At 38.7% G+C, this 12,639-nt stretch overlaps 1 protein-coding gene across 1 annotated transcript in view; it reads left to right on the top strand.

Moving 5' to 3' along the window:
- The first annotated feature begins 49 nt into the window (after positions 1-49).
- Positions 50-12,639, top strand: part of WDHD1 (WD repeat and HMG-box DNA binding protein 1) — a 57,677-nt gene continuing 45,087 nt past the window's right edge. The window contains exons 1-3 of the mRNA XM_025870008.2: positions 50-143; positions 351-441; positions 9,572-9,683. Of these exons, the coding sequence (XP_025725793.1) occupies positions 365-441; positions 9,572-9,683 (189 nt within the window). The 5' untranslated portion in view covers positions 50-143; positions 351-364. The remainder of the gene's footprint in view (positions 144-350; positions 442-9,571; positions 9,684-12,639) is intronic.

The following is a 12,639-nucleotide window of genomic DNA, read 5'->3' as shown; positions in this document are numbered from 1 at the left end:
CCCGGCGACTTCGGTCCGCCCCGGCGCTGGGCGTGGGCGAGCGGGCGCAGGCGCAGTGTAGCGAGCACGCCTGAGCGCGGGAAGCGGCCCTGCGCCGACGCTTGCTACGCGCGTTTCCTCGGTGGCGGAGGTCGGTCCGGTTGGTGAGTAGTCCTTCACGCTGTTGGTGTCCGGGAAGCGCACCGAAGAGAAGCGTGTCCTTTTCCCGGGTATTGTCTGACAGACCCTCTACTATATCTTGTTTGTGCCACTGGGGGAAAGGGGCCGCCGGGAGACTAACTTCCCTTCTCCGTCAGCCATCGTCTTCCCTCACCTTTAAAATAATACTAGCTTTTATAAAACATTTTTAGGTAGGTAGAAGAAAATGCCTGCCATACAGAAGCCGATGAGATTTGGACATACAGAGGGACATACAGATGTCTGCTTTGATGATTTGGGGAGGTAAGGTGCTTTGAAAAAAAGGACGTTTCGGGTGTAAGTATTAGAACTTTTGTTGTTATATGTCAGAAAAGTAGTCGGTCCAAAATGACTCACCCAGATAGAGAGAAATAAGGCCGAAATCTAAAATGGCACATATATTTTCCTTAGATTTATTGTTCGATTCGGACCGACGTTGTAGTTTTAGTATCTCGAAAAAGTTAGCAAGTGTAAAATCTTATTTCCAGAGGAGTTGGAAAGATGTGACCTTTCCCGCATCTCTTCCTTTTGTTGACTTCCTCTCTGCGTCCCACATTATTTTGTCAGATCACTAGCTGCCTACCTGTCAAATTCAGTGGCCTGTTCTATCTTTTTTGGTGGTGTATCTTTCCTTGGCTTTTGTGATGCTGTTTCGTTTTTTCATTGTTGTTTTTAACCTTTTGACGGCTTTTTAAAAATTTATTTTTTAAATCAACATATAATGCATTATTAACTTCAGAGGTCGAGGTCAGTGATTCATCAGTCTTATATAATACCCAGTGCTCATTACATCAGGTGCCCTCCTTAATGTCCATCACTCAATTACCCCATCCCCCCTTTTGACAGCTTTTTTTCCAACTTATTTCCTCTTCTTGATTGCTAAATTGTGATATTTTCCTGGAACCCTGGTCTCTTTTATCTTTTTAAGTCCCATTCCTCTGCAGTACTATCCAGTTGTGTGGCTTCCACTGTCACTCCTGTGTTGATTCACTCATTGAAAAAATATTTGCCTGTCAAGTCTGGTGGAGGCTAGAGATACAGTATGTACAAAGCACAATCTATTCCTTAATTGACCTTAAAGTCTTTTTAAATTGACAGACATTGAGCACAAATTAATCACAAAAGTAAATGTATGTTTAGAAATAGTAAGTGATAGGTGCAATGATAAGCATGTTTGAAGGGAAGTTGATATAGCTTGAGGAGGCAGGGAAGGTTTCTCTAAGGCATTGTTTCTTGAGATGAGATCTGAATATTGAGTAGACATTAGGGAGTAGAAAGAGATGGGGTGGTGATGGCAGTGAGGTTGTGGTAGTGACATTCCAGACAGAGGGAACACTGCAAAATTCCAGTGGGGGTAGGGACCATGCTCAAAGGACTGAAAGAAAGCTAGTGATGCCAAAATGTAGAGTGTGATACAGAGGCTGATGAGAGATGAATCTGTGAAGGTAAGGTAGTGGGCATCCTATCCAGGACCTTCTGGGCTTTATTAAGGAATCTTGTTTTTATTCTAAAAGCAGTAGGAATGTATTAAAAATTTGAAGCAGAGAGATGGGATCAGATTCTTGTTTTTGAGAAGTACATGGAGGATGAATTGGAGAAGTAGAAGTGGATGCAGAAAGACTGTGGGTATCTGTATTAGTGTGGCGGAGTGTGATAGAAGCTTGGACTAGAGAAGATGTGTATGGAAAAAAGAATACATTCAGGAAATACTTAAAAGGTAGAATCAGTAGGATGGATCATACATTAAAGACGAAGGAGAGGGAGATATCTATATTTTTGGATGTTACATTTGGGGAAATGATGGTGCCATTCACAGATACCTGAAATGCTTGGAGAGGAGCTTATTTCAGAGGTAGAATGAGGGTGGAGATTATGAGTTTACATTTGGACATTTGGAATATTTCTTTGAGATCAACTAGAGATGTAGACAGTTGGATAAATGGGTTGAAAGCTAAGAGAAGAAATGTAAGCTAGAGACAGAAATCTATATCTTTTTAAAAAAAAATTTATTTGAGAGAGTGTGAGAGAGAGAGAGCACAAGCAGGCAGAGTGACAGGCACAGGGAGAGGGAGAAGCAGACTCCCCACTGAGCAGGGAGCCTGATGTGGGACTCGATCCCAGGACCCTGGGATCATGACTTGAGCCAAAGGCAGACGCTTAACTGACTGAGCCACCCTGGCACCCTAGAAAACTATATCTTTTGCTGATGCCTACTGGATTGAGGTCCTGGCTGGAAATCTAAATGTGGAAGTTGTCAATAAGTAGATATTTAATGCTATGAACTTAGATGAAATCACCTAGGGAGGGAGTAAATGTAAAGAAAAAAGGTTCAAGGGCTAAGCCCTGGGACACTCCAAAATATTTAGAGATCAAGTTAGGAAGATCCAGCTAAGGAGACTAAGAAAAGGTGACTAGAAAAGTAGAAAATCAAGAGACAAGAATGATGTCTAGAAGGCAAATGAAATATAAGCATTTTAAGGAGAAGGAAATAATAAACTATGTCAAATGTGGGTGGGTCAAATTGAGGACTGAGAATCCACCATTGGATTTAGTGATGTGGAGGCATTGGATGATCTTGAGCTTTTTTTATGGAATGGTAATGAAAACCTTGTCGCAGTGGATTCAAGAGAATGGAAAGGAAGGAATTGGAGTTAGTGAGGATGACACACTAAGAGTAGGGGTAGTTGGATAGGAATTTGAGGTCAGGAAAGGTCTTTGTTTTAAGGTGAGAGATACAGTATATGTATGAGTGGGGATGATCCAACAGAGAGGGATAAGTTGATGTTAGAATAGAAAGAGGGAGAATTGCTGGAGTGATGGCCTTCAGTAGGTGAGAGGGGCAACAGTATAGTGCACAAGGGGGAGACAGTGGCCAAAGATAGGAGCATGGTCAAGTTCACAAGTGGAGGGAAGGAGCATGTAGGTGGGATAGGGAGAACGTAGATGATTAGAAGAGAGGGAAAACTGAAATGCCTAGGGAAATGTTAGTTGGAATATTGGGCAGCACTAAAGGCCTACTTTAGGTTAGTGATCATGAATTTAAAGTGAGACCATACAACCCAGTTAGGTGTTTTTCTCTAGCCATGTTTAGCTCTGCAAGTGCAAACTTATTTTTTTTTTTTAAAGATTTTATTTATGTATTTGAGAGAGAGACAGACAGAGAGCACAAGCAGGGTAAGGGCAGAGGGAGAGGGAGGAGCAGGCTCCCCGCTGAGCAGAGAGCCTGACAGTGGGGCTTGATCCCAGGACCCCAGGATCATGACTTGGGCCAAGGGCACACGCTTAACCAACTGAGCCACCCAGGCGTCCCAAGTGCAAACTTATTAATAGGCATAGAGTTGGATTTAACCAGCGTTGGGATTTTGCCAGGTAAGTATGACACAGTGGAAGAGGGCCAGAGAGTTTGAGGATGAGGCAAAGGAGTGATTTTAAGGACAGATTGGAATCTAAGCCAGATTAGGAGGGATGTGAGAATTTGAAGGGAGAGACAGTGAGGAAGTAGTTTCAATAGATTGTAGATCCTAATAGAAATAAAAATTGTTGAAGTTGGGATATTGAGGGTATAAGGTGAAAAGATAAGTGATTAGGATAATTGAAATTGAAATTATGATGCAGTTGCAATATTGATAAAGAAAAAAATCTATGCTATGACCATGGCAGTTTGGGGATGAAGTGGAGGACAAGGTTTGGTATATAGTTTTGTCTACATGGATACTGAAAATAACTAAGAATTATGATAGGAATAGTGTTAGAGAATGACAGTGAGCCTTGTGCTAAAAATCCTTAGGGGACATGGGAGATTTCTCTTTAGGGTTTTGATAGCAGTTTTTTGCCCCCTGCTTTTTTTTTTACGAGTAGTTTGTAGCAATAGAATGGAAGTGGTTGTAAAATGCAAGGAAGGCCCATCAGTAGGCCCCACAGGAATGTAGAAGAGAAATCAGCCACCTTTTAAGAGGGCTGAAGAGGAAGCAGTGTTCTCAGAAGAAATGTTGGGGAAAAAAGCTGAGGATGTAGAGATTTTTCTGGTGCCTGACCATGAATTTCATGAGGCCCAGTGGAAGGGTCAGGTCGTATGAGGGAAAGAACATGGCTCTGTGAGGATGGAGAATCCAGATGGTAAGAAATGCCTTGGTAATCATTGGCTTCTTGTAGTTATGTCACAAAGAGGATCAAGGCATGATAGAATTAGTCTTTACAGTGGTTTTCTCACTCAGAAACTTACAGTCGTTTTCTTATCATCTAAACCAGGGCACCTTGGGGAATGAGGAGAAGGATTTCAAGAGTTAAAATTACAGTTTTTAAAATTATTTATTGATTGACAAATTATTCTGTTTTGGTAGATCTATAACATTTCTTTTCAAAAAATTTCAAAACATTTTTTTTGTAAAAACATTTGTGACATTAAAACATTAAAAAAATTTTACATTGATTTTCTAAACATTAAACATATAATCCAAACATTTACATAAGTAGAATATTTTTGGTACATATTCATGTACTTTAATCAGTTTTTTAGCTTGTCTCTAACATGGTGTTGCTGATATTTTTCTGAAAAATATATTTTTTTCAATATAGTCTTTTTATTTTTACTATAAAATTGACTGCAGTCTTCCTCAGAGTTACATTTATGGTGAGACCTTAAAGTGAGACCTTCAGTTAATTTTTTTTTTAGACCATAATATTTTTCTTTCTTTTTTTTTTTAAAGATTATTTATTTATTTGTCAGAGAGAGAGGGAGAGCACACACACAAGCAGGCAAGCAGGGGGAGCAGCAGGCAGAGGGAGAAGCAGGCTCCCTGTTAAGCAAGGAGCTCAATGGGGACTCCATCCCGGGACCCTCAAAGCAGATGCTTAATTGACTGAGCCACCCAGGTGTCCCTAGACCATAATATTTTTCAATCAGAAAATACTTTCTTTAGGTTCTCACATACCTGGTCAGCTCAGAGCAAATTCTACTAAGTGGAAGAATTTCGATTTTTATTTATTTTTATTTTTAATTTTTTTTTTAAAGATTTTATTCATTTGAGAGAGAGAGACAGAAAGAGCACAAGCAGTAGGAGAGGAAGAAGCAGACTCCCTGCTGAGCTGGGAGCCTGACATGGGGCTCGATTCCAGGACCTGGAGATCATGTCCGAAGCCGAAGGCAGACCTTCAACCATCTGAGCCACCCAGGCACCCTGAAAAAGTCTCAAGTTTTAAAAATTTATTTTAAATAGGTAAATCTTTCACCTTCAGTATTTTTACAGGTTCCGTTTTTTTTTTTAACCTGTATTCAGAGTACCCTTTTTCAGTAGTACGCTCTTCAATATTTTAAAAATTTATTTTATTTTATTTTTTTAGTTCTTTAATATTTTTAAAGACAAAATTCATCAAGGAAGTTGTCTGTGGTTTCTTTGAATGTTTCACAAATTTTAAGCCTACTCAATTTAATATTCTGGCATAGAACATAAATTTGTACAATTAAAAAAGGACTTCCCTCAGAAGATTCTTCTCATAGGTCAGGATATTCCAGAGTACAATTAGCAAATTTCAAAATTATATCATTCACTTTTTCAGCTTTTAACATACAATTTGTTCAATTCTTTTTTTTTTTCTTTTTAAGATTTTGTTTATTTATTTGACACAGACATGGGGAGAGAGGGAACACAAGCAGGGGAAGTGGGAGAGGGAGAAGCAGGCTTCGCGCCAAGCAGGGAGCCCGATGCGGGGTTCAATCCCAGGACCCTAGGATCATAACCTGAGCCGGAGGCAGACGCTTAACGACTGAGCCACCCAGGCGCCTCTGTTCAATTCTTACTTGCTTTTGTAGGGATATATTTTAGTATGTTCCTGTGCATAAGCTTTGTTTTCATTAACTGCATTTTACTAAAAGCTTCAGAGCCTTAAGTTGAAGGCTTAAATTAAAGATTGTTAACTGATTTTGAGCAAGATGCAACTAAGACTTAGGGAACTTGTTTCCAGTAATAATAATACCATCATTATAGGACACCTAGGTTTTATAAAGTCACTCTTCATGGGGTAACTTGGTGATGGGCATTAAGGAGGCACTTGATGTGATGAGCACTGGGTGTTATATGCAACCGATGAATCATTGAACACTACATCTAAAACTAATGATGTACTATATGTTGGCTAATTGAATTTAAATTAAAAAAAAGTCACTCTTCAAAGACTCAAATATTTAGAAAATCTGATTGATGATAGGCAGAAGAGAAAGCATCTCATGCAATGCTGAAGTATTTTTATGTATTTAATATCAGTTTGTTACAAAAATTTTGTTATCCTGGGTATTAATAAAATGATCTCAAAATTTGACAACTATGGCTTCTGTTTTGATTGGTACATTATCACAGTGCATTTGGTTATGAATTGTACTTTGAATTTGAAGTACATAAGTATTTCATAGATATCTAAATTCAGTAAGTACATTGTTTTTGCTACAGTGCTGTGCTCAACCAAAATGTTGTATTACTGTGAAAATTAAGAATTTTATCTTTAGCATTGAACTTTTCAAATGAGGTTAGATAGAATTCCCAATAATAGATGTTTTGCTTCTGCAGAATAAACTTCTAGAAGCTTTACTTTGTTTCCATGAGCTGAAGAGAAAAAGACTAAACCATTATTGGAATCAGTTTGACTGATTTTCTGTTTAAACCCTCTGATGACATTGAGAAAACCAGTATCACTTAACTGTTTGAAAAATTATTTTACTAATGGAGACAACGTATTAACAGCTATAACTTTACTTCATACTTGAATTAGGAAACAAAATGAAAAATGAACAGAATTAATTTAGAACCACTGTCGTCTGTTTTAATGCTGCACTGTTCAGTACAATAGCCACTAGCCACAGGTGGCTATTTAGATTTTAATTAATTAAAGTTAACTAAATTTAAAATTCAGTTCCTCACTTGCATGAGTCACATTTTAAACCACATTTTAATTGCTCAGGAGCCTGATGTAGACCATTTCCATTCTCTAAGAAAGTTCTGTTGGACAGTACTGCATTATGAAAAGTCATGCCCAACAAGATGCAGACTCACTTTCTGCAGCTGTAGAAGCATGGTTTTCAGGGAGTTACAAGATAATCACTAACTTACAAAGTAGATGCTCAGGTTTCTTTAGGAATTTTGTGTCTTCTGACTTTCTGTGGTTGGTGTCATCACTCCAGTCCCCATGATAAACATCAGCTAACATTTTGTTCATGTTACATTTCCATTATCAACTTCTTGAGAAGCAGAAATACAGTATTTCATTTTTTTTAACATGTACTTGATAGCTTTTTTTTAGTTGCTACTGAAAGGTATTTTATTAAAATGCATAATCAATAAAATTAACATTTAGTTTTATTCCTATAGTAAATGACAAAAACACTGTCAAGAATATTCAGACTACTCTAAAAGCTCAACTTAACTATTTAACTTAACTATTTCTTGCATATATTTCTCATTAATTACACTGTATTTCACTCTGATTTTCCATTAGTACCACCAACTGGCAGCTGCAACTTTCTACATCTACCTCGCTGGCTGACTGATTGCACCAAATAGTCAGTAGGGACAGCAATATTCAGTAGGGACAGCGATATGAAGTACTTACCCCATCACCACTGAAGACTGAAAGAAATCACTGTAGGGCCTCTTGACTGACTTCACTTTGGTTTTTGTCTGTTAGCACCTGTTGTCTGTGAAAGGAGGTATTAATAATGTTGCATCAAGAAAGGATTGGAATGGGGAGATGGGTAATCACTTGTCTTTCAGATTTACCTATGTGATAAAGTGAGAATTCTATTCATTGTACATGTTTCACTGGCGGAAGCTGGAAGTGCAAAGAAGAGGTCTGTCAAACTCACCCAGCCAGTTTTGATGCAAATAATACTAATATATTTTTTTAAAAGATACTACATTTTATTTATTTTTTTATATTTATGTATTTTTTTAGTAACCTCTACACCCAACATGGGGCTCGAACTCACAACTTGAGATTAAGTGTCATATGCTTTTCCGACTGAGCCAGCCAGGTGCCCCCCAATACTAATATGTCTTAAAATTAAAAAATTGAGGACAGAGGCGCCTGGGTGGCACAGTTGTTAAACGGCTGCCTTCGGGTCAGGTCATGATCCAAGGGTCCTGGGATTGAGCCCCACATTGGGTTCCCTGCTCCTCGGGAAGCCTGCTTCTCCCTCTCCCCCTGCTTATGTTCCCTCTCTCACTCTGTCCCTCTCTGTCAAATAAATAAATCTTTAAAAAAAAATTGAGGACAGATTCTAAACCAGCTGGATGTATAAATCAGGAATGTCCTAGTCTGGGGCACCTGGGTGGCTCATTCAGTTAAGCGTCTGCCTTCAGTTTAGGTCATGATCCAGGGTCCTGGGATCAAGCCCGCATCTGGCTTCTTGCTCAGCAGGGAGTCTGCTTTTCCCTCTGCCTCTCTCCCTCACTTGTGCTTTCTCTCTCGCTCTCAAATAAATAAAATCCTTAAAAAAATGAAAGAAATGTCCTAGGCAAGAAGACTAATGGTCCTTCTGTTTCTTTCCTATAGAAGGGAGTCCAAGCTCCTTACTCTTGGATTAAGATCATTGTAAATAGGGTGACCCCCAATCTGCATTTTCTTTCTCAATTTCCTGTACCGTTTGCTCTAAGTGAACTCCCTCATATTTTACTAACTTCGTATTTTGGTTCATGTGGTTTCCTCTGTTTGGAACTGCTCTTTTCACCAATCTCAGCATATCCAGTTCTACTTGCCCTGCTTGCCCTTTGACTTCCCAGTGTAGATATCACCTTTCTTATGAACCTCTACAGTTCTTTATGTAGCTTCTCTTTGCCATTGGCTATGTTATTTTTGTATTTTGTTTGCTTTTGTATGTGTCAGGACACATACAGATAGGACACACACCAAATGAATATAAGCACCAGGAAGACAGGGGGTTTAAAACAAGATTTGAGAGATACAGATGGCCATTTGAATAATCAGTTTTGGATAATTGAGCTCTTGTATCCATCCACTTATTCATTCAACAAACATTTATCAAGACTTCTATATGTCAGAGATTGCTTTGTGCTAGACGCACAATGGTCAGCAAGGTAGACTTTGTCCCTATTGTTAACAGAAATTACCCATTCATCTTTCTTACGTTACAGATGAAGAATTTTATGCCACAGAGAAACTGGAGAGAACATTAAATTTACCTTTCATTTTATAGGATAGGAGATTAGCAGGCTTTGTTATTGAGGTTTATGTATGTAAAATGAGAAAACATTGACTAATACTTTGATTTTATTGGAAAAAAGATAAAGTATTCCAGAAAAAATTAATAGGCCTGAAACTGGATGACTTTTTTTTTTTTCTTTGCTGAAACTTGGACGACATCTTAATGAGTGTGTTTCCTTCACAGTTATATTGTGACTTGTGGAAGTGATGGTGATGTGAGGATTTGGGAAGACTTGGATGATGATGACCCTAAGTCCATTAATGTTGGAGAAAAGGCATATTCATGTGCTTTGAAGGTATTAAAAACATTTATAGCAACCGATGAGAAACGATACTGCTGTGTGATTTTTTTTATGTATGGGTGAAGAATATTTTTGTTGAAGTTTTGAATGTAGATGTACTTTTTGTTTGTTTCTCTTATGAAATAATAATATTCAAATATGTATAATAACGCCATAAATTGCCTGAAATTTTTACAAGTAAAATCTGAATCTGAATGGGTTTAAAATCTGGATGGTTTATTAAAGGTGATTAATGGTTTATTAGTGGTAAACCAGTTAAAATATTTGCAAGAAATTATACTTTTTCTTTTGAGATTTAAATGTTCCCTTTTTTTCCACTCCATGGCATTTTCAGGTTTTTGGTTCACTAATTTAGACAACTAATTACACTAGAAAAGAGGAATATTTTAACTTTTTCAAGACATATACATGTTTCATGTTTCTAATGTTTTATGTAAGGTAAATATGCGAGTGATATCTAGGTTATTTGGAGAATGGAGACATGTTTTCAGAAGGCCTTTGCAAACTAAGTATGTAAAAACAACTAAGCTTTTTATTTGTGATGAATTTTGAGTGTATTGTATTTGGGTAGAAAAAGTATTTTCACAGAATTCATGTTTTTTCAAACTCAGGCTCATTAAGGTAGATGAATGAGATGGTCTTTAGATACTTTAGATATTCTTTTTTAAATGGTCATATATAGGGGCACCTGGGTGGCACAGTCAGTTAAGCTTCTGACTCTTGGTTTCGGCTCTGGTTGTGGTCTCAGGGTTGTGAGATTGAGCCCTGTGTCAGGCTCTGTGCTCAGCGTGGAGTCTGCTTGAGTTTCTCTCTTCCTCTCCCCCTCCTGCTCATTCTCGCATGCGCGAACGCACTCTCTCTCAAATATTAAAAAAACCAAAATGGTCATATATAATGGAAAATATATTCCCAGATGGAAAAATATAAATGACCAACATATATTAGATACAAGTTAAACTTCACTAATAAGCAAAGAAGTACAAATTAAACAATTGGATCTTTTTTTTCTATCAGATTGGCAAGGATGAAAAATATTGCTAATTCCATAATAGTGAGGATTTGGAGAAGTAAGTATTTGTTAAGGAAAAACACTCTCCTGTCTTTTTCCTTTACTCTCACACTACTGCCTTCCTCGTAACACTTCCAACACCAGATGTGTGGGTTTTTTCCCCTACATCAAAGCAATTCTCTGCTATACTGGCTGGGTGTCCTACAGTTCAGTTAAATTTGGACACTGACAGGAGTGAGCATAGAACTTATAGGTCAGGATCTCAGTCCCACGAGACTGCCCCCCACTTTAGATAACAGTTGCAAGTAGTCCCTGGGTTACCCACAGAATCTGTCCTACTTGGCTATAAATCAGAGGTTCCCACGACCCCCTACTTGGAGTCAATCTTTTGCTACAACAGCTCACAGAATTCAGGGAAACACTCCTACCAGTTCATTATATAGTGAAATATAGATAAAGGATACAGGTGAACAGCCAGATGAAGAGATACATGGGATAAGATCTGAAAGGCTCTTTTATTCCCCATGGAGTTGGGGTCCGCCACCCTCCTGTTACGGGGATGTGTTCACTAAGCTGGAAGCTCCTTGAACCCCATACCATTGGGATTTTTATGGAGGCTTCATTACATTGGCATAATTGATTATGCCATTATTAACTCCATTTCCAGCCCTTCTCCCTTTCCCAGATGATGACGGGATAAGGCTGAAAGTTCCAAACTTCTAATCATGGTTTGATTTTTCTGATGAGCAGCCCTCATCCTGAAGCTATCCAGGAGCCCACCAAGAATTGCCTCCTTAGAAATGTCTTTTCTATCACCCAGGAAATTTCAAGGGATTTAAGAGTTTTGTGTCAGGAACTGGGATCAGAGACCAAGTATTAGAGCAAAAGCTTCTCCTAGTAGTCTTGTCACTTAGGAAATTACAAGGGTTTTAGGAACTCTATGCCAGGAATGGGAGGCAGAGACCAATATGTAGTTTCTGTTATTTTACAGTATTGCACAATAGTCATTGGAAGTGTAACTGGGGAGTTTTGGTTTTTTTTGTTTTTTGGGGGGAGAAGGGCAGAGGGAGGAGAGAGAGAATCTTAAGCAGGCTCCACATAGGGCTCCATCTCAGCTGTAAAAAATTTTCACAAACTTGGTGGCGTTAGAACAACAGAAAATTATTGTCTCACAGTTCAGAAGGCAAAATGCCTGAAATCAAGGTGTGGGCAGGGTTAGCTCCTTCGGAGGCCCTGAGGGATAGTCTGTTCCATGCCTCCCTTCTAGCTTCTGGTAGTTGCCAGTTATCCTCGGTGTTCCTTTGTTGGAAGATATATCACTCCAATCTCTGCCTCTTTCTTCACATTGCCCTCTTCTCTGTGTCTTTGTGTCCATATCTTCTCTCCATTTTCTTACAAGGCCACCAGTCATTAGATTTAAATCCTTTTTTTTTTAAGATTTTATTTATTTATTTGACAGAGAGAGACAGCGAGAGAAGGAACACAAGCAGGGGGAGTGGGAGAGGGAGAAGCAGGCTTTCCGCTGAGCAGGGAGCCCGACATCGGGCTCGATCCCAGGACCCTGGGATCATGATGAAAAGGCAGATGCTCAATGACTGAGCCACCCAGGTGCCCCTAGATTTAGATCCTTACTACATGTGCAAAGACCCAATTTCTAAATAAGACCACATTCACAGGTACCTGGGCTTAGGACTTAGGCATGTCTTTGGGGGGCCACTATTCAATGAACTACAAGTCTGATAGTCTGTGCTAAAATGTTTTCTTTTGCTTTAGGAATAGAGTTTATGGTACTTCATTGAAATGACATTACCACACAGCCATATGAAGCTGGCAATTTTACAACAGATTTCATTTAAAATATCATTGCTTATAAATGTACTTTCTGTTTTTGGAGTCAGTGGTACAGGGAAGTACAGTTAGATGTTTTGTTTGACAACAAAG

Source organism: Callorhinus ursinus, unplaced genomic scaffold (genome assembly GCF_003265705.2).
Source record: "Callorhinus ursinus isolate GAN/ISIS: 27379988/994484 unplaced genomic scaffold, GSC_fseal_2.0 scaffold8, whole genome shotgun sequence".
NCBI lineage: Eukaryota > Metazoa > Chordata > Mammalia > Carnivora > Otariidae > Callorhinus > Callorhinus ursinus.
This window is presented reverse-complemented; position numbering and strand designations above follow the sequence as displayed.